General features: G+C 47.1%; 1 protein-coding gene across 5 annotated transcripts; it reads left to right on the forward strand.

The window, feature by feature from the left end:
• LOC113979122 (transmembrane protein 151B-like) lies at positions 1–24,751 on the forward strand. Of its 5 annotated transcripts, none has more exons than XM_027706613.1 (3): positions 1–65; positions 10,107–10,290; positions 20,107–23,410. In XM_027706613.1, the coding sequence occupies exon 3, from the start codon at positions 20,140–20,142 to the stop codon at positions 21,535–21,537; it is 1,398 nt and encodes a 465-aa protein (XP_027562414.1). In that variant the 5' UTR covers positions 1–65; positions 10,107–10,290; positions 20,107–20,139; the 3' UTR covers positions 21,538–23,410. The 5 variants fall into 5 exon arrangements, 4 of the variants coding, with proteins under 4 accessions (XP_027562414.1, XP_027562419.1, XP_027562424.1 ...); XM_027706623.1 differs by having other exon boundaries at positions 27–65; positions 10,152–10,290; XR_003537729.1 differs by lacking the exons at positions 1–65; positions 10,107–10,290 and adding exons at positions 108–504; positions 23,447–24,751 and having other exon boundaries at positions 20,107–21,939.
• The last annotated feature ends 588 nt before the right edge of the window (positions 24,752–25,339 follow it).

Raw genomic sequence — 25,339 nt, forward strand, 5'->3', positions numbered from 1 at the left:
GCACCCGCGGAGGGGGCAGCGAGGCTATCCCTGAGAAGGAGACAGGAGGGGACACCCCGGGAAGGGTAGGGGTTCGGAGGTCGTCTCTCGGGAAGGGGAGGTGCACGCCGGATCTCCCAGCCGCCCGCAGAGGCGCGTCAGGAGCCGCCGGGCTCTCGCCTGCCCACCTGGGGGGGCCGGGAGCGGCAGGGACACCCCCCACTCCGCCTCGTCTTTCTCTCCTCCCCTCCGCCGCCTCCTCCGTCCCTCTCTGCCCGCCTGCCTGGGATGGTGGAGGGAGTCCGGAGCACCCGGCAGGGCGGCCCTGGGCGACGGGGGCGGCTCGCCACGGCCACGGTGCGGGGCGCGGCCGCGGGGGGCTCCGCCGTCCCGGGGTCCGGCAGCCCCCGCCGCCACTGCCGGTGATGGCCAAGGATGTCCTCGGAGGGGGAAGCCGAGGCGGCTGCTGAGAGCGGGCCGGGAAGCACCCCCGCCCCGGGGCCCGCCGCCGCCGTGCGGGAGGAGGTGAGCGGCGGCGGGGGCGTCCGCCCCGGGCCGGGCCGGGAGGGACCGGGAGGGGCAAAAGCAGCCTTGCCGAGGGGTGCGGGGCGGTGGGGGCGTGGAGGAAACCGGGGAGCCGCGGCCGGAGGAAGGTGCCCCGACTGGGGGTGTTTGCGACGCGGGGAGAACCAAGGAGCGTAGCCACCGCCCGCCCGGCTACCTGCAGCCGCGGTGCGGAGCCGTGCCCCGCCGCGCCCTGCAGTGCCGGGGCCGCCCGCGGGACACCCGCGGCCGCGCCGAGCCCACCGCGCCGGCGGGGAGACCGCAGCCCCCCGGTCGCTGGGTGCGGGGTTTTACCGACGGGGCCCTGCGCTCAGCCGTGCGCTGCTGCCGGGCTCGGGCGGCCGCTGAGCCACCGGCCCTGCACCGGAACGATGCACTGGGGGGAAAGCGGGCCAGCCCAGTGGAAGTTTGGCTACATGAGCCCCGTGGCGTTTGGCCTAGGAGAGCCTACCGCTTCCCTGGGACCTGTGAAATGCAGTCAAGACGACTGCAGCTTTGCGAGGCACTAGTGGAAGTGGCCGGAGGGACATACTGAGCATAGGAAGGGGCTTGCAGTCTGGGGCTCTGTGGCTTTCAGGTGTTTTGGGGCAAAGGAGGAGGTCATGCCTCTCTTTTTCCCTTGGGGCCTAGGCACTTCTGTTACCTAATCTACAGTAGAAGGCAGTGGAGAAAATACAGCTTAGTATGTTTCTTCAAGTCATCTGTGAAGCACTTACTTTGGCCTTGCATAGCATAGAGAGGGAATGATGGATGTGTCTGAATGTTGACACAGAATCCTGAGCCACAAGGTATTGGCCAGACAGAACTGCAGAGCTGTGTGACAGTAGGTGACAATGCGTGCGCAGTCCTACACGCTCAGGACATCAAGCTGCCCTGTTTTAGAAATGCCTGGGATTTTCTTTTATGCCTAATGTAGCCTTTATTTCCAACAGTTTTGACAAGTCTGTCATTTACATTGTATAATTCATGTGCAAATCATGGAAGTCAGTGAAATTTCTTCGTAATATGGAGTTTAAAACAAATGTGCATGCTCCCAGGAGTGCAGAGAACGGCCTTAAAGCAGGCAGAGAAGACTGAAAACAAAAGTGAAAGCAGCCCTGGAACACTGTGTTATACAGTTAGTCTGCTCAAAGCTTTTGTTAACAGGTCCCATGGCTCATCAACAGTCTCATAATCCTATAGTCAAAATCCAGGATCCTCAACAAAGCCTATGTGACTCTGCAGTATACTTAGGCTAAAACCAAACAGCACCTTTTAAACCACCTTTACTTGAAAATTGACTTTACAGCTCAGGTTGAAAAACTGTCTTCCATAGGTGAAAATTAGGGTTTTCTCCTGTTTGATTGCTTTTTAAACACCTGCAACACAGTTCATCATGAAGAGCTGTGGCTGGATCCAGGATACAACTGCTGTTCCAGCAGTAGAGCTCCCCAGTGTAATTACAGCCCTGCAGAAGATCAATACATGGTTAATGCTGGAAGGGATTTTTTGATTTATTTGGTCTAGGACCAGGAGCTACTGAAGGCTTTCCAATATATTAAGTCCACCATGAAAACATCTAAGCCATTTCTAGACACTAAAGCACTTGATCTCTCTGGTAAGCACATTATATCTTGCTTCACTCATCCTGTTCTCAGTTTTTCTTCTGTACCAACACAAACATTTGCACATTTGAGTCTATATCTCAAACACCTGTAACAGTGATATCTTAACACTGCAGTCCTACAGTATTGGTCCTTTCCTCATGCTTTCCACATCACCATGTAAATAGCCTTTTTGGACCTGGACTTGCAGTTGCATGTAAGTGCCCAGTATTGGTATTAAATGGGCATTTCATGGGCTTCTCTGTTCAGCCTCGTCATTTATGGATTTCACTTAGATCAAATGCATGGACCTAAATGGTGACAATGACTGAAAATTGCCTTTGTTGGTGTCCTGGGGTAACAAATCAACATGAGACATAACCCTGAGCTATTAACAGAGAATGTGTCTGAAGTCTAAGTTTTTATTTTTGAAAGAAAGACAAGCCAAGTTGCAGCTGTGGAGCAGAAAGGAGCACGTCAGTTCAGTTACCTGTCATGGCCCTTGTCCTCCTCTGCCAAGGACCACAAGCCCTCAGATTACCTGCCAGTATTCTGACTCGAGTTTTTTCTATTGAGATATGGACTGCTCAAGCTGGATGACCTGAAATAGATGTGCTTTTGGTATTAGTGTAGAATTCTACCATCCCATGAACTCTTTTGAAAAGGAATCAATCCCCTTTCAGGGGAGGGAATGTAAAGGATGCATTTTTCCAAATGTTTCAGCAGTTATTGCTGTAGATTAATTCTCTGGACATATTTGCCTTTATTTTCCTCTTTGAAATAGCAGAACCTGCTGCTGTGTACTGCCCTGGTTAAGCAGTGGTCTGGCTATTTTTCTTGATATTACTGTGGCAGCCTCCACCTACACTGAAGATTTGATAGTGACTTTTCTGCATTTCTGCCAATTTACACCTCACTTGGGAAGTGACCTTAAATATTTAAATTTTTAAATCTTAATTGGAAATGAAGGTGTTGGGTTTTTTTCAGGAAAGCAAAGCCGGTGAGTACAAACATAATTTATTTGCTTCCAAAGCCAAGTAATCACTGTAGAAAGCTGAAAGCAGCAGCCACCTGACATTTTGAAATACGTATTTGTCTTGTTTGTACTGGCAGAGTCAAACAGCAGTTGTCCATGCCTGGTTTTATCTTCTCTTCCATATTTAAGAACTTTAACTGGGCATGACATAATGTAACCAGTTAATCCATTTAAATAAAAGGGAAAACCTCATGGGTCAATGTTCGTGAGACCCATGGTCATCGGCTCAAGGATGGAGATGTTACAGAAAAGAGAGGCCACTTAAAACTGCCTCATTTGCCTTTTACTGCCGGTGGGAAATGCAACAGGAGCTTATTTGAAAAGTGCTGTTCATGGTCACAACAGCACCAAGGGGGTGTCACAAGTTAAAAAAACATACAGAGTGCTTGTTTGCAGGCTACAGTTTTAGAGGCTGTCAGGTCAAAACATAGCTGGGACCTTTCCTCTTAAGTGTGCCACTGAAGAGACACCCAGTTCTCCAGCTTTTTTATCCCTTTCCCCCAACACTTATTTAATTTGTCAAGGCTTATTTTATGCCATTGAAAACACCAGGCATAAAGCCCTTAATAACTTAGACCAGTTAGTTTTAAATTGTCCCTGTCTATGGGCTGAGTTGTACACAGGTGGATGAGAGGTGGCAGAGGCAGCGAGGCAGACAACCTTTTCCGATTTATCAGGCCTGCTGTATGTGCCCCTTTCTCACCAGCAGATCTCCACAGTCTAATCAACTCTGCTCCCTTGCAGATCTGCAGGAGCCCATTTACACCCCACTGCCTCTGTGGCACTGTCCTCTTCCTTGAGAGTCTTGTCATTCCCAAGACTTCTGTGCTCAAGAGAAACAAGCCCAGGTGCAGGGGATGGAGAGAAGGGAGGGCACAGAGGCTGCGATGGAGGTTAATGTTCCCCACCACCTTTTAAGCAAAAGTTTGGAGGGACCATTGTGTATCAATCTCCAGTGAGGGGCTATTTCTATGTAAACCTTCCCCTTCAAGAGCTGCACGGGACACTCACCTAACAGGCACTGCCAGAGGAGGGCAGGAAATATGAGACATGATTCCTATGGAAAGCTTCACTTTTCCTTCCCTATAGCACTTCCAAACCTCATGCAAAAGACCTGCTCAGCTAACCCCCTGAATGATAACTCATGGTTTGCCTGGTGGAAGGCTGTCACCATCCCAAGTGAGTATGACTGACAAAACAGTTATTTTTTCAAGTCAGTGCATGATATTTCCCCTCTTGAGTGAAGGTCAAACAGAACAAGACCCTTTCTTCCCCTCCTGCCCTTGCTTTATTCATCAGACATAAACTAAGGAGTGCTCCTCATTCCTTGTTCCAGATGACTTCCCTTGTAAAGACAAAGGAAAAAGTGCAGCAGGAGTGGCATCAGAGGAACTGGAAAGCTTTTTTTCATGATCCTGCAGTTCCAGGCAGTATTTCCATTGCAGATTCTGTTGTAAGAATATCCATGCTGAAGCATCGCATCTTTTTTCTGCTTTTGTTCTTTTCATTGTCCCACTTTATCATCTAATCACATGTCTGTTCTTGGTGCCCTGGAGTTGGCTGTCTTCTCCACTTCACTTAGAAACTGTCAAGGGTTTTAAAAAATAGATAGGAAATATCAAATTAATGCATCTGAGCTTTGAAGGGCAGCCTTGGCTCCAGCTGTGTGGGCTTCTACAGGCAGAGTCTTCTGTCCTCTCCAAGAAAGAGTGCACCTTGCCACTGTGGCTGAGACTGAAGTGAGTTGGTCCTTCTGGCTGACTTTCCCAATCTTGCAAGTAAGGGAATTTTCTCAATAAAATGCTGAGCTGGAGCAACTGGGGAACTTGTGGAGTTCTGCCTATAACTGGAAGGTTATAAGGACAATTTAGGCAAATAGCTGTTAACTATGTAGATGTTGTCTCATGGGAAAGGGACAGACTAGGTAACTTGGTGGTAGTTCCCCTTCAGACCTGGTTCCTAATGCTGTTTTTTCAGGTGGACACAGAGTCACCTGATACCAGCAGAAAAGCAATGGGTCTGCACACTTTTTTGAGTGCCCAAATACTCTCCTTGTTCTCCCTTTCTCACTTCAGAGACCTCAGATGATGATCTCCCTCAAGAAAGAGAGTGTGTATACCAAGGATACTTTTCAGTCTGTGCAAATCATTGCAAAAAGTGAGGTAGGAGGTATCTTCTCCCTGGGAACGGAGCACTTTATTTCCTCTCATCTGTTTCTACGCCTTGGAAGAAAATAGCTCAAATCATTGCCAGTGACCAGGGACATGGTGGAAACAGAGAATAAAAGGAGTGAAATATCTTCAAGTGGTTCCATAATGAGTAGGGCTTGTTTCTAGGTGTGTCCTGGCACGTGTTTGAGTTGACACCAAAAGCAGTGGCTGCTGAGCTATCTTCAGCACTGTAAGGCCCTTCCGTTGTTATAGTGAGACTTACACTGTTACACTGTAGATAAGGCTGTGGCTGAGTTTCCACTTAGAGTAGGAGTTCTACTTTTTGGAAAAGCATGGTTAAGTAGTTAATTAGTTTTTAAGTTCTAATCATGGAAAATATAGTTCACTTTCAGACTCTAATCATTCATTGTGTTCCTCTGAGCTTAAGACCTGTAAAGTTAAAAATAGCACATACTGAAAATTTTGAGGTCACATTTGCTGTAACAGCTTTGTTAACTCCCCCAAACTCTAGCTCTTCGTTTAAGCAGCACTGCACAGAAGAGCCAGCACCATATTATAGTGGGGATGCTGCTGCAGTAGAGCTGGACGGGCTTCTGCCAACAGCAGCACACAAGGCAGGTCAGGGGTTGAAGCTGCCTCTGACAGCCACCCATGTCAGCTGGTCCCTGAGTGCTTGCTGCTCTGCCCACAGCACATCTCTGCAGCCATGAAAACAAGCAAGAAAAGTGCCTCAAATGGGCAGGACAGATGGTGAGTGGGAAGGATGGAGGAGCCTGGCTGTGCATGGTGCCAGTAGCTCAGCAGCACCAGGAGGCTGGCAGCCCTCCCAGTGTGGAGTTAAGGTTGTGAAATGGTGTCTGGTGTAGCTGGCAGCCTCTCTCAAGGTGCCACACATGCAACTGGGAAAGGATGAAGGGGCTCACACCCCATGGAATGCACAAACTTTTGATTTCCAGGGCTTTACATCAGGTGAAGAATGTACAGAGAGTCCCAACTCAGACATGGCATTGTTTCTATACATCCGAGGTGTTGCACATCCCAGTTCAGCATTCAGCCAGCAGAGACCTTCTTAAGGAAAGAATGGTAATACTGGGCCTCTGGGCAGATTGGTGGAAACAGCCAGCTGGTGAGAGTGGGGACCAGCAAGGTAGGAGCTGACAGCAAAGAGCAAAGAGCAGATCACAAAGGATCACACTCCTGGCAAGGAAGCTAAAAGTAGGTAATTGAGGCAACTTGCAAATGTGGAGTCTGAATAACCTGACCTTACCAGGGAAAAGAGTAGGATCAGTCAGAGACTTTTGCAGGTCACAACGTATTTGGCTTTGGGAGAGAAGTGATTTGTGATGATGCATTTATGGCTGAAGGCCTTCTTCATAGCCAAATGATTGATTGCCCTTAGGAGCTGGACTGGGAATTGTGGAATACAACATTAGATTAGTGTGGTAACAAAGTGGTTCAGCACGAGGCATCAGCATCTTACTTTGAGTATCTCTTGCAAACCAGCACGGTGTGTCCTGGAGGACAAGAGCTAGAAGAGCCTGAATGCCTCAGGCACAAACTGTGCCATGTCCCTGACCCTGCAATGGGCAGAGGGAGCTCAGAGCACTGTGGAGGCTGGCGTGGCAGCATCTGCTAGTAGAGTCGTGCCAGCATGAGTGTCCCTCTGAGGACCAAAGAAAAGAGAAGAACTCCCTCGTGGCTGCCTGGAGGTAAGATGGCCAGCCAGAGGTGCTGGTATCTGGTGGAGGAGGGCACTAGTGAGAGCATGTGCTGAAAGGGTGGGAATGACAGTCTGTCTTCAGGCCTGAGATGTTCCGTGGTTCTCTGCAGGGGACTGCCTGTGAGCAGGCCAGGGCAGGAGCTAAATCCTCTGCTTCCCACCAGCTGATACTCAGAGTGGCAGGATGCAACAGCTCACATGCAGATCAGCTGCCTTCCTTCCAAGTGGTGCTGCAATGCTTATGTGAAATCACTTTATAAATGCTATTTTTTCAGTGTCTTCAGGAGATATAAAAAGGTGTGCTGGCACCATGACATGGGTCAAAGTCAAGTCAAGTAATAAAAATGAGGTGTTCTGGATCCCAGGATCCCTTTTAACGATTAAGTGTTTAAATGAATTTCCAGTTAAGTTTTCACCTGCAGTGCCATCATGTTATTGCAGAATGTGTCACAGAGAGAAGCAAGAGGGAGAGAAAAGTAATATTTATGATAAAACCTTGTTTCCCACAGGGAAACATTAGCTGCTGGGATACTGCCTCATCTTAACCGGAGTACCCTTATAAAAACCTGACAGTGCTGAGGTAGCAGCTGTGTTCAGGAAGGTGCAGAGATGGGGAAACACATTCCCCACATCTGACAGAACAGCTGAAGCCTGAGCAGTGGCTGGATCTCATTGCAAGGGATGCTCATCTCAGCAGCACGAGGGACCTGGCATGGCCACAGCCTCAGCTGCACCAGCCCAGTGCTGTGGGGCTGGCAGTTCCTCTGCTGAAGTGTGGCTGATGACCTCCAACTGCGAGGTCACACATGGGAAGGGTAGAGGTTGATAGGTCAAAGCACAGAGCTATGTTGTTCTGATTTTACTAGAATAAAAGGATGGCATTTCAATAAATGAGAATAAAAGTAAAATGTGGTGGTTCTGGGCAAAGCTTCATTCACAGTTCCCTTTGAAAGACTTCCCCAGACTTCTCTGGAGCTTGGATCAGTCCTGGATCACATTTCTTCTGAGGACTTGAGAGTTGTTTCTATATACTCCATTTAAATCCCAAGGTGTTCCTTTAGAATAAGCAAAGATTAAAAGGTATTCATAATAATTAACTATTTTTCTAATTTACAAAATCTTCAAACAGAAGCATTCAATGACTAGACTGCAAATACCTGGTGGAGAACTAACACTCCACCGGCTTCTTCCTCACAAGGCTGTCTTTCCTGGCCCCTTGCTTCTCCCCCCCCCCCGAGAAACTGGTCCGTGGCTGTTGTCTAGCTTGGCTTCAGTCCCCATGTTGAGGCTGAGGGAAGGTCTGGCAGGACACCCAAGACCTGTGACAATGATGAGAACAGTAAGGCACAGGACATGGTCCTCAAGGATGAGGAGAGCACTGGCTACTGTAGGGACCTGGGAGTGGGAAGGGATAAGCTTTAGTACACCACTCAACTATGGCACCAACATCCCATGCTGCAGGCTGATTTGCATGCACAGCATAGGAGAACACTGGCTTGAGCATTGCCAGCCTCCTGCTCACTCCTCTCCCACTCCTGGAGAGCTGTATCTTCTGTATAAAGTGAGGGAGAAGCAGGTTTTACAGGATTCCTGTTAAATCCAGCTAAGACTTTGTCAAGCACACAGAGGCTGGCAGATAGCTACTCTCCCCCGTTCTCCTCCCTGCTGTCCCCATCCCTCCTGGACTGAAGCAATGGTAGTTGGTCCCACCATCCCCTCTGTTTTCTTTGGCTAGTGTCAGTTTTCCCTTTGTCTCAGCAAAGCCACTGGTAACACCTGTGCACCAGTCAGGAAGTTGCACCTAGCTGATCCCCGGGGGCTGTGGCACCTTTGTGTTGCCTGCAGCTTGTCCAAGGGTACAGGGAGCTGGGTCTGGTTTTCACAGGCTGGAGCACACTGAAGACTGTTCCTGCCAAGGTGAGGACTGCTCTACTCTGCAGCCACAGGACAAACAGATGGATGCATGCTGCCATCAGCCCTTTCAGGATCTCCCTCCAGAGTGAGAGCAGGGGCAAGAGCACCTGCCCAGAAACCTCCATGCAGTGGGGCTGGCTGTGGTAGGGGGCAAGCGGCTGGCTAGGCACGAAGCAAGCTGGAAAATACTGAGTGGCACAGCTATGCCTCATGTCAATCACTTGGTCTCACTAATCTGGCAGTGGCTGGGAACTGCATCCCAGGAGCTTTCCTGAGGTTATGTGATGCTTTTATCAGTTAACTGATATGTGTTGAGGTAAGCCATGTTGTTATACCTGTAAAATTCATCCCGTGTCTACTAGAAACCACCAATATTCAAGGCAGAGGTAATATGAACTAAGTATGATGGGTACTTAAAGTGTAGCAAAAAGAAGTGTTCCTAGAGCTACCCTCTTGCTCTGAGACAGCTTGAATCCCAGCTTTTCTTTCCTGATGAACTCATACCCAGCATTGGCATTACTGGGAAAAATCCTCTGTCCCTGAATACGTTCTTTGTATTGTTACTGAGTCAAAAGCCAGTGACAGCAACAACAGGAATCTGGGGGGAGAAGCAATGATTTTGTTAGTGCAGCATTTTTGTGCTCTTGTAAGAAGCTGCCACTAAAATAGCCATAATTTCTATTTTGTAAATGGTGACCACTTTGTTGCTAGGATTCCTTGGCACTGAAAATGTAATTGCACAGCTTTCCTTGGAGCAGCATGTGGAAGTGTCACCCGTGGATGTGTCTAGGGCCAAATTCTTCATGACACTCACATATGTACCCTTGCATTTCAGTGAGTGGCTTTCCCATCCTGCTGCAATGAACAGCATATATATTCTCTGGGATCCAAATGTCTTTACTTTCTGGGATTTCCTTTATTTCTGCTTGAAGAACTCAGGAGTATCCTGCAAGAGCTAATGCTGAATCTGACATTTAAGAGGACTGGAGGCTCCTTCCGTCCTGACCTCTTCTTTCCTCATCTTCAGATGCTGGCTAGAATTCCTAAGGATGAATGTTGTGAAATAACACACTGTCTTTGTATGGTATTTCAGGCATCTGAAGTTCAGGTGGATCAGCAATATTTGTGTCTTTTCATAGTTTTGACTTGACGCACCTTCCTACCCTGAGGTGTTTCTCTGACAGCTCCACTGATGGAAGGAGGAGATTAAATCTCTGCATGGATTAAAATGAGAAACCAGGTGATCCCTGCTCACCACAGGAGGGCAGTTGCCAAAGTGAATGTCTGAGCCAGTGACGCTACCAACACGTGGAGTGCATACAGGTTATTATTTTCAAACCTAGTAACAGCGTATCTGCTATGCATTGACATCATGGCCCCCGCCTGCAGGAGTTTTCATTCTCACAGGAGTTTTGTGGCAGAAGAGCAAATGGTGCATCTAAAATATACATGCAGCAACGAATGTGCTACCTGTTCAAAGGCTGGAGGGAAATTATCTTTGATGCAAAATGGCTTTTTTTTTTGTTGCCTTCTATCCGTTTTATTTCCCTTTCCCCCTTGTGCTTGCAGCCGTGCTGATAGCACTTGCTACTGGCTCAGCATGAGCTAGGGGTAATGGGCTTCTTGTCGTTCGAGATGGATGGCAGGAGGAATTTTGTTTAGGTTCCCCAGGAGGGGATTGATGAGATTATAGTTGTAGTATCTCCCTTTTCCCTCACCAGGCCTTATTACTGATACCCCATGCAGTGCCCAGATTCAGTCACATGGTGAAGGAGCACTTCTACTCACCATTACACCGACATCTGGTTTAGCACAGCCCTGCAAGGGGCTCACTGTACTAATAAGGATTTGACCTAGGAGTTCATTTGGCCCTGGAAAGCATTAAGAGGTTGTACTATGACACTTGTGCAGTTGTCTTCTCCCTGACCACCCCAGACACCAGGATTACCTCAGGAGCTGGGAGATAATAGCTGCACCTGCATCTGTTGCAGCTGCTTTGGGACAGTGGATAGAAATCTGCTTGTTCTTCTTGCATCATCCCTATCCACTGCAGAAGTGGTGAAGCCTTTTTCAGCACCAGAGGCTGGTCATAGTGTCAGGGCTCACCTCAGTTATGATTAACAGCACAGCCTAGGGCTTGTCTAGCAAAGACTCAGTGGTCCTCTCTGTGTTATGTCCTGCCATGTCCGTCAGGAGGTGGGACCAAGATGAAGGAGTCTCTCATAGTTAGAAAGAAAATTCTGCTTTCATCCAGGCAGGTCACCATCTGCCAAAGTGTATGACTTGTGGTTATTAATTGTTCCTTCCCCTTTGGGTATCTCATTGGGATATATTAATCACAAGCATAAATCCACAGAGGCAAATTCAATTATGACTGGTGTTAATTTATCCACCATTTTTTCTTCTTTCTTCCCTAATTTTATTTCTTTTCTTCCAGTCCTCCGTCAGTGTTTCCCCCACTCTTTTTTTCCCCATGGACAAGAAGATTATTCTTGCTAAGTAAAAGAGGTAAAAATAAAAATATAAGATTAACTCTTCTTACATGAGTAATCCCAAGTTGTGGGGTCATTTTGTTGTTGAAGACGGTTAAAGACACCCTGTAGCCCCAAAGCCAGGTCTTGGCAGAGAGCAGGAGCATGCTGTGATGCCACACATCTTGCTGAGACACAGCTGCAACATCAGCCCTGCAGCATGCTGTCACCTCCATGGGAATCTCTGGGCCAATTTAGCACGGCCTTATCCCAACCCCAGGCTGTGGGGAGGAGATAGGGACATAGATCTGTTTTTTGGAGAAGTTCCCAGCAGCGAGAAAGCAGCCATTCAGGAGTAGCTGTTTTCCAGGTCATAGATGGGCTTGGGAGGACTGCTGGCTCATACAGTGCTTTTGTGCTATCAGGCTCAGTGCTTCCTCCGTTGATCTTCACCTGGGTCCTTTCTCTAGGGCTGATTCCCTCCTGCCCCTGCCCAGGCTGAGTGGTCTCTGTCCTCACCTACCAGCACCCTTCCCCTGCCTCAGCACTGGCATTAGAGCATATCTTGGCTATGATTTTCCTTCCTCCACTTCTTCCCATCTTCCATGTTTCCCCTTCATTTCTCTATTTCCATTCAGGCCATGTCTTTGTTACCCTCTGTTTTCTCATTCTTTCATTTTAGACATGATAGCATTTTGCTTCAGCAAAATTGTAGCTCTTGAGGTCAGCCACCAAGGACAAATGCACGTGGGGTTTAAAAGGACAGGAAACACTTTTGGCATGATTTCCCCAAAGAAGAATTTTAATGCTTTTGTAATTGGGGAACACGGATATCTGTCTGTGAACCAGATACAGACAGTCAAACTCGGGCTCCAAACTGTCCACAAAACAAACAGAATAAATTCATGCTGTGGCAGCATGTTTTCTGCTTATACAGCTCATGCTGGAGTTTTCAAGGAGACTGAAGAATGAAGGCTGGCAGAAGAGGAAAAAGTCATTTTGTCAGTAGAGAGCAATGAAGAAATAGCAAGGATAAGGCAAAATTATAGATCAAATTTTTAAAAATTATGATTCTGTGTTTCCTTTGGACACAGACTATTTCTTCCCCTTCTATTGATGTCAGTTTGGCAACTATAAGTTCAAATTTATTTTGCTGAAATCAGAAAGGGACAAAACAAGAATTTTCCTTGTTCACTGTAACCATTTGCATGCTGTAAGCAGTTCTGAGGCAGCTAGAAAAAGATGTGCTTCAAGCCCGCACTGGTAAACAGCTACTTTCGGAGTAAAATACAGATACTGATGAAGAGCATACAGTAACAGCAAGCTAGGTGATAATGTGCTCTACTGAAGCTTTGGGAGGATTTCTCTTAATGTTGTATGCAGAACTGCACATGGAATTATTCCTTCCAGTGAGCACAGGAAGTGTGAGGAGAACCTCAGTGACCGCATAACGCTTACAGCCTTGTTTTTGTGATTGACATTTAGCTTTGTGAAAACAGTTGTCTTGTATAAGTTAATGGGATATTTAGCCATTAGACTGGCAGAGTTCTGCAGGAATAATTACCATATTTGACATATCCTCTGGAATTAAGCATAAAATTACTGCTGGTAACATTTACAGTTGGCACAAACATTAGCAGGCAGGTCTGTAATGATGAGACAAGCACAGTTCTCCTTAGGGATCTGCTTCATTTGATAATTTAGTTATTCAATCCAAAGCCAAACCTGAAGTTACACATTTCAGGGTGGAGAGCGCAGCCAACCCTTCAGTTGTCCTCAGAAACAGTGACTCAAAAAATACCTGGGAGCCAAGTGAGTGAGTGGTTGAACGTGAACTCCTGGGATGTTGCTAGGCAGAAATCTACTAATGCAACTCTTGCAGACAGTAAAAAGGGGGAGGAATCAGTGAGAATGGAAGGTGATTTTATGTTTTGGTGTCATGCCAGTGAAATAAGTGCTGAACTTCTGTATTTACTTGCAGGGTACAGACTCAAGAAGGATCTCAAGGTGCTAAAGAGAGGGCAGAGCACCAAAAAGAGCTAGAGCAGTGAAGGACTTGAAGACCTTGGCCCATTTAAATTGTCAAAAGGAAGGCTGAGGGATGTCATAATTAGAATGGAGAAATATGTTCAGAGAAAGAAGGCAATCGTATGAAAGGAGTCTTTCATCACTTGGAGAATGGGCATCCTCACTGCCATGAATGGGGGCTGAAGTGAGACAAAATTACAATGGCAATAAAATGTCATCACCAGAACAAATTACAAAGGGGATTGCAGGTTCTTTATTTCTTTTAGTCTGTCAGTTAAAGCAGAGCGTCTTTAAAGAAGATGAGCTTTTACCAGCCACTAGTTATTGAGCTGTACATAGGATGTTAGAGTGAAATTGCATTGTCTGTGAGATGTGGAAGCTATGAGAAAAAGGCATGGTGTCTCCCAGTCTTAAGGTGTAAATGTAATTTGGGTTGTAATATAAGCTGAACTTTCCTGACCCAGAATAACCTCTCAGAGTTGGTAGGAGAAATTTCTATGACTCCCTGTAAGTGCTAAAAAACCTGTCTGGCTGTTTATTCTACTACAAGGATCCCTGCCATGTGGCTAGTGAGTGAGTCCTGCTATCGGGCATGCTTGTATCCAAAGGTCAGCGAAAGCAGTTAGCCAACACTGGTAAAACAGAGGCACCAGATTTTCAGGTTAGGCACTCAAAAACCTGGGCTGGTGAAATCAGTCTGGGCTTCTCTGAGTGTGGCAGTGTGGCACTTCCTCCTCCTGCTAAGGGGCAGCTCACTTGGAAGAATGGGGATACCCAGACCACCTCAACTTGGACCTTGGGGAATTAATTTGTTCTTGTATACCCATCAAGAGAAAGGGGACCTAGAGTCACAAGCACAATTCACTTACCCAGAAATATGTTGTTCTGGTTCTCTAGCATCATTGTTACATTTCAAGTATACTTTTTAAGGAAAAATCAGAGTTTGAAGGAAATTAATTTTTTTTCATTCTTGGCCACCGCCAATGCAGTCACTTGCAGGCTCATACAGCATGGTCACTAGCTACAACTTACCTACCAGTATCCTAAATCTGGTCACTTGCGAGGAGTCAAGGGATGGGTCAGAGAGCCAAACCCTGGCCGCTAACCCTTTGCTCTTGCCACCAGAGCACACTTGGCTCCAGATGCTAAGCAGGGGACATGCCAGGCTGTGCACTCCCCCTCCACTCTCCTTCCACCCCTTATACTAGGCAAGATTAATAGCCCAAATCTGCATGCTCCTGTAACACAGAGCATGTTTTAATTATTTTAATTATGGTTGCTGCAGCCAGAACCTGGCCTGGCTGCTGTTGAGCCAGGAGGAGTAGTGGGTGGGTGTGCCCGTGCAAGGGAGGCTCCAGTCCACCCTTACATACCTGCTTTTGATCTTGGGCATCTGCCATCAGAGGGTGTCTTTGAAGGCAATTGCCCTTTCAGCCACTGCCTGGATGTTTTATCATTTGCAAACAAGGTTTCTTAAAGGAGAAATAATCGAAATGTTGCCAGCCTGGAAACTCCTGTCTGCTACAGGTGTCAGTTGAAATTCCTGTTCTCCATTGGCAGTTAGGGCTTTCCGGACTATTTTCCAGCAGCTGTGGCAACAAATTAAATAGCATCTATTATTTAGTGTCTCAGAATGGTCCACACCACCAGGCAGCAAACAGAGGATGGGAGGATATGGAGCTGACTTCATTTTGTGTGGTACGCAGGCCCTTTGCTCTGTCTGAGGTTTCTGGAAATGATGGGCCTAAAAACCCCAAAGCAAACTCAGAGCACTGCTGTGGGACTGACTGTCTGGGGCAAGGGACAGCTCGGGGCAGGGCCATCCCTAAACCTTGTCCCTCTCCGCAAGGCTCACAGCAGAGACACCCACATGCCACCTCCCCACACATGCCAGCTCTTACTCATGGCATTTTCCCCATTCATGCTGAGATCTACTAGAGAATCTGGGAAATATTTTTTTGTTATTGTTTTTAAGTGTGAAAAAGTAAAGTGAATTTTAGCATGTGATTATGGATAGTTTGGGTAAGAGTTAGGAATTTCCAATCCAGTCAGGTGCAATGAGAAGGGAGGCCTCTGAAAGTGGTTCAGCAGCATGCCAGAGCATAGCAGGATGTTATTTACAGTGTTTATTTTTAACAACTTGATTCATAAACAACGATACTGACAGCTCAGCTATGCTTCTTCACAGCATTCCTCCCAAAACAGGAGATTTTTACAAATTGTACTGTCATGAGAGCTAGTTGGGACCTTTTGGGTGAAACATTTGATTTGACAAATCCATCTCTCTTCACAATATGTGGTTGTAGAATCAAAGAACAGTTTGGGTTGTCAGGGACCTTCAAAGACCATCTAGTTGCAACCCCCCTGCCGTGGGCAGGGACATCCTACACTAGACTAGGTTGCTCAAAGCCCTGTTCAGCCTAGCCTTGAGCACTTCCAATGATGGGGCATCCACAACTTCTCTGAGCAACCTGTGTCTCATTTAATCTGTCCGGATGTTTCTCAGGTCAACGCTGAAAGCAAAGCCCAAAGGAAAGCCCCCACAAGCAGGAGAGGAAGGACACCTCTATTGATTTGGGTTAGAGACGCAAATCTGCAAGTCCTGGCTCATGGACAAAGTGACTGAGCCTCCATCTATTCTGGCTTTGACTCTGGCTTTTCGTCAGGCTCTCTGTCTTTGCCTTCTTCAATTATGTTTCTCTATTAAGATTTTCCGGAGGTTATGCTTTTATTCCACATCAAAACAACACAGATTCCACAACATTCCTCAAAGGACTCAACTCCCGCTCACTGGCTGGCCCCACTTATCATGGAAATTGCTAGTTTCCTTAAGCATTTATTGTACTCATCCAGAAATACAAGCTTGCCCTGTTTAGATTTGAAACACTATGCATGGAAAGGAGAAAATTCCATGTAGTACCACAAACATAATTCTTGCAAGAAGGTGGTATGTTAATTAATAAAGTCTGGGAGCCACTGGCTTAATATATTAATGAATTTGTTACGCAGAGAGAGATGAAAAGATATATTTCCTTATTAGATTTTTGAATGTCTGATACCCTTACTGTAATTACGTTCTATTTCATGTCTTTCTTACACTCTAGTAGTGTTTCTAATAGTATAATTGTGTTAGATAATTATTTCAGCGAAGGGAAGGAGAAATAAGGGGATATAGGCCAGATGAATGTGTTCAGAACTTGAAATAGGTGGGAGAGCTGGGAGGTAGACCCTGGGAAAGAGATCCTTTTATAATGGAGGACCTGCAGACAGTGGGATTTGCCTCGGAACAATGGTGGGAATGAGACGGTGGGTTAGAAAAGCCAGGAGAAAAAAAAATGTGTTTTCACCAAAGGGTTTTGAACATGAAGGCCCTGCTGAACTGGACTGGTAGGTGTGTGAATCAGATGTGGCAGTGGGTTCTATGGCTGCATGCCTTCACTAATACAAAGATGAGAGAAGCTGCCTTTTCTACAGGGTGCAATAAAAATAATGGAGAAAACCTGGCTTGGGCTGATCTAGCCCTTTCAGTGCAGTGGGTTGAAGACCATTTCTGAAGTGCCTCCAGAGGTTGCATACAGAAATGTCACCTTGGACCTGCAAGCCTCTGAGCTACTGCCAACCCAGCTGGATGGTGCTCCAGGACTGGTGAAACCAGAGATATCTCATCCCCCAGAGGTGAGATGGCATTTCACAGAGATAAGCACATTAGGAGGCATTTGCCCACTCTGATAGAGCCACTGATTGCCCTAACCAACAAGGCTGGTTGAATCACCCCTTGGGCAGAAGCCAATCTGTGGGTTGTAGGTTGGACCACAGAGAAGTTGTTAGTCAAGGAAAGTCAGATAAAGGGAAGGTGGGATTGCAGTGCCTTTGGCAAATAGTGCCATAACTGACGTGGGACAGCCTTCTCCCATGGCTGTGCCCAGGGACACGTTGACAGCATTTCCAACAAGTCATAGAAAAACATGAGGTTCCTGGAGCTGCATGGACTTCCTAAGCACTCACATTAAAACTCACTGCTGGGCATTTTTTGCTAGGTCCATTGGTATTCTTGACATTATTAACCGTAAGCGATTTTACATGAGAGGTACCTGTGAAAGCCTGAATGTGAACATGAAGTGATGTATTAGAATATTGCCCAGCTGCTTTCTTCTGCATAGTCTCAGTGCCCAGAGTAGAAAAATGTTAATGTTTAGAGGGTTTTTTCACCTCAGAAAACCTCCGGGGGAAAAAAAAAGTAGAGCTTTGCAATTCTTCATGTTTTTGCATTACTCTAGCACTTAAAAACTCTAGTTCCATGTCAAGAAGAGACAAATAATAAAAAAACAGTAATTTCAAGTGGATTTCCCATGAGTCAGGAGAGCCCGATGCTCTTATGTGGAGTTCAGGGTACAGCTGGGGCAGAAGCCCACACTGAAACAGCAACCACACTGAGACTGAGCAGTGGGCATTTGACAAGAGTTTCAAGAGATGAAACTCAGGGATTCATTCCCCAAACTTCTGTAGTTATTTTTCAACTGATTTAGGGACTGTCTGAAGCCACTTTGTGGAGTTCTTCAAGGTATCCTTGCAAACGACTAAGGAAAAAACAACCTTATTCTCACTCATACTAAGGTCTTTTCACTGCCCTGCCTACAGAAGTTATGAAGCCTGTACTTTATAAAACACTTAGCTTCTCTCCACCTGTTGTAGCTGCTGTAAAGAGAATACAGCACTCAGAATACAGCCCAGAATAATTATTCTTTATTCTGGCACATGAATACATAAAAAAGTTTTGGAATAAGAATGGAAATTCTTGGCAGATTTCTTCTGGATGCATCAGGAAGAATCAGGGGCCAGATTCTGCCCTAAGTTCCTGAAGGTGAATATTGATGTAGCTCTCTAAAATCAATAAAATTACTCTGCACTTACACAGTGTCAGATTAAAAGCTATGAAATCAAAACCAAACCCCAAATCTAGTTTTGCAGTGCTCATAGCAAGTTGTAAACCCCTATATAGTTGCTTAGAAGCAGTTCTCTGTCTCAGGAAAAAAAAAAAAAAAAAGCAGCAGCATTAAATCTCATTCTACAGCCCTTCAAGGTTAGATGCCAGTGCTTCCATCTCATTGAGAGGACAGCAAACTCTTCTTTCTAGTGGCGCCATGCTTTTATTTCCTGAGTCATAAGATGCTGCTACTTAAATTCCTTGCTGGTTCAAGATCACTTACTGAATCCTAACTGCTGTAGGTCCAAGATAAGCTTTAGTAGGGGAGAAATTTCTCTGTGGAGAAAGAAAGAGAAGACATTTCCTGAACCAAGCATCTGTTGGCATCTACGGAGCAGTTTGATGCATTAGAGGTGGCCCCTTGGGAGAAGGAGTGTGCTTCTATTTTTGCATGAAATCAGGCTCAGCAGAGGGCATGATGATGCATGAGTATCAGTGTGTATCTGCTTTCTCACTGTCATTTCCTCAGTTAGGGGAGAGGCAGAGGATGGCAGTAACAAAACGGATGCAGACAGCCCTCCTCATTACCTACTAGGGCAGCAGGGTGTCTCTCTTCACGCACTTTCTATAGACGGGCAGCTGCCAGCCAGTAATGTAACTCATGCTGCTGCTGCTCTTTGCTGGAAGACAACTCCGTTTCCGCTAGCTGCCTGGCTTGATTTGGCATTTTTCATTATAGCTGAACATCGCATGACAATGCAGCTGATACACTGCACCAGGGCTGGGATAAGGACTGCAATCACGCTATCTCAGGAGACAAAGTGGAAGTACAGGAGCGCGAACTCTGGCTCTACTCCCAAACTGACTTTTAGAAGTTGAAAGAGAGGGATGTGCTACATTTTAAATATTCACACACACCCCCTCAGCTCCAACACTTAATCTTTTCAGGTATTATAGGTCAGAGATAGTTTTCTAACCAGCCTGAAGCTATGCTGCATCGTGCTGCAATCTTGACAATTTTTCCAACTAAATGTGCTTGAATCTAGTAATTTTCCCAATGGCTCACCTCCAAGAAAATGGTGTCGATCATTTGGTTGGTTTCAGGGCTGGGTGTGAGTCAGCTCTGAGTCAGGCAGCAGCTCTAGCTCCATGAAGTGCTGGTCCTCCTGTGCTGGCACTATCTGTGGAGCTGCAGCCTTGCAATGGATGCTGCTCCCAAGCCTCTTCAACAGCAGCATGTGGGCACCTAGGCACCAGACACTTACAAAGCAATGGGGCAAGTCCACAGCCCCACGCTTTTGGCTGTTCACCTGCTGTGAAGCCCTCTCAACCTCAGAAGATGGCAGGGTGTGTAAATGATGCTGGCCCCAGGCAGGAAGAAGGAGATGGGGACCTATCTTGCCTCCTGAAGAGAGGCCCATCTGACTAGGGTGCAGGCACAGCGAATCATTGCCTCACAAACAACTTCCCTCCCCAGAGCCATAAGGAAGCAAGGAAGGAGCTTTGTCCAGAGTCCTCTGTCCCTGGCAGGGTGTTTCTGTTTATATTCACATTTCTGTTAAGTAGGGTGGTGTCCCAGTCAGGCAGTTTGAGAGCAAAGCCAGACACAGTCTTGAAGGCAACAGTCTCTGTGTGTGTTGTGCAAAGCAGCCTGACTGACGGGTTCCTCGCTCTCTCTTTGTCTTTCTCTCCCCTTGCACGGCGGTGTGATTGAAGCAACGCCCCGTGAAACAGTCCCTGAGTGCTTGCATGTGCCGAGAATCCCACTGGAAATGCCTCCTCCTCTCCATCCTCATGTACGGCTGCCTGGGTGCAGTGGCCTGGTGTCAGCTGGCCCGAGTCACCAAGCTCAGCTTCGATAGCTCCTTCAAGGGCAAGTCCATGATCTACCATGACAGCCCATGCTCAGATGGCTATGTCTATATCCCACTGGCCTTCCTCTCTATGCTGTATGTGGTGTACCTGGTGGAGTGCTGGCACTGCCACGTCAAGAGAGAGCTGCAGTACAAGGCAGATGTGGACAGTGTCTATGAATGCATCAACCGCATGCAGCAAGCCACTCCGTGCATTTGGTGGAAGGCCATCAGCTACCACTTTGTACGGCGAACCCGGCAGGTGACCCGGTACCGCAATGGCGATGCCTACACCACCACACAGGTCTACCATGAGAGGGTCAACACACACGTGGCTGAAGCTGAATTTGACTACTCTCACTGTGGATACAAGGACATCTCCAAGGAGCTCCTGGGCTTGGAGAGTCATACAGCCACCAAGCTGAGGTTCACCAAGTGCTTCAGCTTTGCCAACATTGAGTCTGAGAACTCTTACTTGACTCAGAGAGCTCACTTCTTCACAGAGATCGAGGGGCTGGATGACTACATGGAGGTGAGGGAAGGCATGCAGCTTAAAAATGTGGATTTTAAAGAGCTTATGATGGCCTACGGAGACCCAGATCACCTCCCGTGGTATGTGTCCCACTATGCTTTCTGGGTGGCAGCTATCCTGATGATCTCGTGGCCGCTCAGGGTACTCATAGAGTATCGGACTGCTTATGTCCACTACCATGTGGAGAAGCTGCTGGGCCTGGAGTATACAGCGCCCAGTGCGGCAGAGGAGCCCTTGTACCGGTACCGCATGCCCCGAGACACCACGCAGGACAGCACCGAGCTGGAGTGGCACATCTGCACCAACCGGCAGCTGATCCCTAGCTACTCGGAGGCCATGCTCATGGACCTGGCCAACTCCCCGACCTACAACAGCTGCACAGTGCGTCGGTATGGCGAGGCAGCCCATGGCTGTGAACGCTGCAACCATGCCTCCAGCACCTCCTCCATCTTCTCACGCCACGCTTTCCACAGCTGCAGCGGCAACTCCCGTCTCTCCCTCAACACCAGCCGCTTCTCCCTCTGCCGCATTCATGGCTCCCACAGGACAGGCCTTTGGAGGAGCCGCAGCAGCAGCATTGCAGAGCGGGGCTGTCAGGATGAGCAGTGCTGCTCCTACTCTAGCCAGCTGGCTGTCAACGAAAGCCCCCCAACCTACCATGATGCCCGGTTCTTCCCCGTCCTGATTGTGCACAGGCCGGAGGGGCACGATGGACGGCATTTCTATGTCAGGCGTTCCTCCTGTCTAGAAACCTCTCTGTGACAGGTCTCCATGGTTACTTGGCTTCTCTGCCCCGTGACATGGATTGCGGAGGTGCCACCAGTGGGGAGCCTACAAGCATCAGTCTCCACAGCAGGTCAGCAGGATGAGGTTCAGCTCTTCCCCCTGCCATTGCAAGAGGACATATTCACTCTGACCAACAGATAACCTCATTTCCAAGAGCTTCTCCCCCTCTGGCTGGTCTCCCTAATCTTTTCTTTTGTTCCCCATTCCTCTCACTTTTTCACTCCTCACCTTTTCTCTGCTCCTCGATTTCCTGCATCTCCCCCCATCCCACCCACAGTCTTTTTTTAGGTTTCAGTCACATTTAACTGCTGTGGCTGCTGGAAGATTTTTAAAGCCTGTGCTTTGCCAGTACATTTGCCCTCTTGGATGCTTTGCAAGGTAAGAAACTCAGATAGAGCAAGACGCAAGGCACGTAGCCAGCCAGAGTCAACTCAGAAGGAGAATTCAGATCTGCAGGTGCTGAGTCACCTCCTGCAAACCCCAAATGAAGTGCTTTTTTTATTATTTTATTTTCCCCAAACTTTTTTCCTCTGCTTCTGCCATTCCTTCTCTCCTTTCTTCATGTTCTCCTCCTCTTGCTTTACCTTCATCTTCCATTTTTTTTCAGTTCTCTTATTTCTGCTTTCCAGTTTTTCTGGGGTTTTGCCAGTGAGGATATCTTTAAGGGCGTGACTGGACAAAAGTAAGGTTGTCACAGCATAAATGTCACTGACTGCTTACACAGCCACAAATTATTAGGCTCCTGAGAAGTGCTGAGGACTTTCTTCCAGGAGCAGTGACATACACCAATAAAGCAAAATGCCCTTTGCTCACCTTGCCCTGCCTGGTCTGCAGCAGAGACGCTGCTGTGTTTCCACCTATAGTTACCCTTCTCCAGCTCCACCCTTGTTAGCAATCGTTGAGAGCCATAACGTAGATCAGTGCCCTGTTAATGCCACTATTTTTAGGACTGTAGGTCTGTGGTTATTTCATTCCTACCACCTGCTCAGTGCAGTGCAGGCTTGACGAGGGAAGAGGGACTGGAGAGGGAAAGGTAAATATGGTATTAACCCTCCCACAGAGAGTCTGGAGCTTTTAGGAAGCTCTTCCACCCACAGTGTCTATTACACCAGTTGTCGGACTGCTCTACGTTATCTTTCAGTTTTCTGTGTGCCCTGGGGAGGGCTTTTGGCCCACAGCCCACTGCCACCTTCCCAGGCAAGATGCAGTGACACCCCAGCCCCAGGCAGGGAGCACAGCTGGGAGCCAGCCCCACTGGCCACTCCTGCTTGGACCTCCAGGCTCTTCCCACAAGGCTTCCCCTGGAGCAGGTGTAGCACCTTCCAGAATTAGTCCCAGCCATTCCAAATCCAGAAGGTGTCTGGCCCTGACAGAGCACACACTGCACTCTGGGCTGTGGGATGCCCTCCAGACCTGGCCAGAGACCCTCCAAGAGCCAGAGATTGATCCAAGAAACTTGTGGCCACTCTGAGGACCCACCAGGGACCTCCCACCTGCCAAACCTCCGTCCCATGAGGGATGGTCATGTGCTGAGCAAGCTCCACACCATTTTGTCATGTGGCTGGTGGAGATTATTGTCCACTCTGACTCACGGGAGAATGCAATACAATTGCAATATGGTCCCTGTCAAAAACAAAGTGATGTGTCACCCTACCTTACAAGTAGGTAAGAAACTGAGTCCCCAGAGGGACTGGCAACAAGTGCTTCCTCCCAAGTCCATTCTGTGTGTATCAACATGTGATATGAGATCTGGAAAGTCATATTAGTGTGTGTAGATTATATGTAAGTCTGCATACTTATGGCATTGACTGTTGCACCATGATAAATACATTTTGTTTTGGTTTGATGACTCCATTTTGATGTGCTGTGTTTATTTCAACTCCAGAAATGGAAACATTGGCAATACCTGGCTAACCGGCTGCAAATGATGGAACCATCAGAAAGGTTGTTTAAATTCTTATGAGTCAATCTTTTTTAATGTAAATACTTCATGTGTGATTTATGTGATATTTTCATTCTGACAGCTTGGCATTTTTCACAAAAGATAGATAACACATATGATGTGATAGTTTATCAGCTCTAAAAAAAATAACCATCCCCGACATGTGGAAAAAACAAGTTTGGGCTTGGGGTAATGATTATGGTTGGGCTGGGGCCAAAATGGATAACATTGAAACTTATAGAAAAATCTGAATTTAGACCCACCATACAGTGGTCCCTAGACCACCATGTACACCGTGCCACCGGCCACCCCCAGGGAGAGCTGGGAGACTTTGGGAACTAGGAAAGGATCAGGCTTGAACTCAAAGCTCAGACTCATACCTGACATCCTTTTATTCTGAAGATGAAGTCAATGCAAGTCTTTAATAAGGTTCCCTGTCCTTACCTTTGTTCACACAATAAGTTAAAACTAGCACATATGAAAGAGATAAGAGCTGGAAGAGGCTAAAACAGAGAGGCTGGAATATTTCAACACAGTTGCTTACTGAAGAAGGTGGTAGAGAGGAAAACAAGAAACGAGAAAGGAAAAGATAGTAGAATAATGTAAATTAAAAGAGAACAGAGTTCAGCTGTAGCTAACATAATTCCCAAATGAGCAGCATAACTCAATTATGGCAAGCTTAGTCCAGACACAGGCAGGATGAGTTTCAGCCTTCTTGTGAGCTGCTACTGCAGCCACTCATGTCTTTAAATACCATATCCAAGGTATTGGGATGGCCAGTTTTGTCCCATATGTATTCCAAGATGGAGAATTATATTTGGGTCTTCAGAAGTGGCCACATTAAACAGTATTATTAACTGACATGAACAAGCTCTGGCAATCCCATTATTATGATGGATTGGGCAGAGAACTGAGACAGTTTATATGCAGTTTAACCCTTTTCAGTGTCCTCAAAAGCCACTGTATTATCCAGTAGCTCTCAAGCTGTGTCATTGGCAGGGTTTGGGAAGCATCGAGGGTTTCTGTTTCCTCAACACTGTGCTCTGACCCAACTTTGGGGCTTTTATTTGAAAATTCATCCCTAAGCTGCAAAATCCCTCTCACACACAGAGCTTCCTCCTGTGACTTGCTGTAGCCTCTGGTGGAGACCAAAAAGTCGGGAGCAGCTCTTGTTCTAGCCTGGGACTGAATATGCTGGCTTCAACAGATCTCCCACTCAGGAAGCACCTGAACAACCATCTGTACAGCAGAACTACCTCTGTACTTTAGCAGCCCTTCACTACCACTCTCTTGCCATCGTGCATCAGGCAGCTGTGGCAATGGCACAGTGTAGGGGTTAACACTGCTCTTCAAATCCCAAGTCAGAGGATGGAGTGGACAGGTTCTTGAATCAGATTGCAAACCAGGCAGCTCTATGGAAAACATCTTTTACAGGGGTTTTGTATCCAACTGCAGACTGACTACTTTGACAATGGAGTGTTGGCATGCACCAGCAGGTTTTGCTGAACTTTTAGGGCTATGGCTTCTCATGTAGAAATGGGTGTTTTGGAGTGCTTTCTCACTGGGATAACCTGTACCAGATGTCCTGTTGGGTTTTAATAATTAGAAGAGGCTGAACAGTAAAGCAAAGTGAGGAAGTCTAGCAAATACTTGTCTTCCTCCTGCCTTTTCTCTCTCCCCTCCCCCCCTCTTCCTTTTGTTTTTCCTTGTCCTTCATCTTCTGAAGTCTCCAAGCACTGGGAATTCACCTCTTGATTATTGTGCAGCTCTTCAGGCATTTTCTAGAACGTGCCTATGCTTCTCAGCAAGGCTGGTGAGATGTGGCAACATGCTATC

Source organism: Neopelma chrysocephalum, unplaced genomic scaffold, assembly GCF_003984885.1.
Source record: "Neopelma chrysocephalum unplaced genomic scaffold, ASM398488v2 Primary Assembly neopelma1_24, whole genome shotgun sequence".
Classification (NCBI taxonomy): domain Eukaryota; kingdom Metazoa; phylum Chordata; class Aves; order Passeriformes; family Pipridae; genus Neopelma; species Neopelma chrysocephalum.

Excerpts from the sequence above, each read along its gene's own strand:
- LOC113979122 (XM_027706608.1), top strand. The coding sequence starts at position 415 with ATGTCCTCGGAGGGGGAAGCCGAGGCGGCTGCTGAGAGCGGGCCGGGA. Across the intron at positions 505-20,106 it reads CCGCCGCCGTGCGGGAGGAG|CAACGCCCCGTGAAACAGTC; the intron begins GTGAGCGGCGGC and ends GTGTGATTGAAG.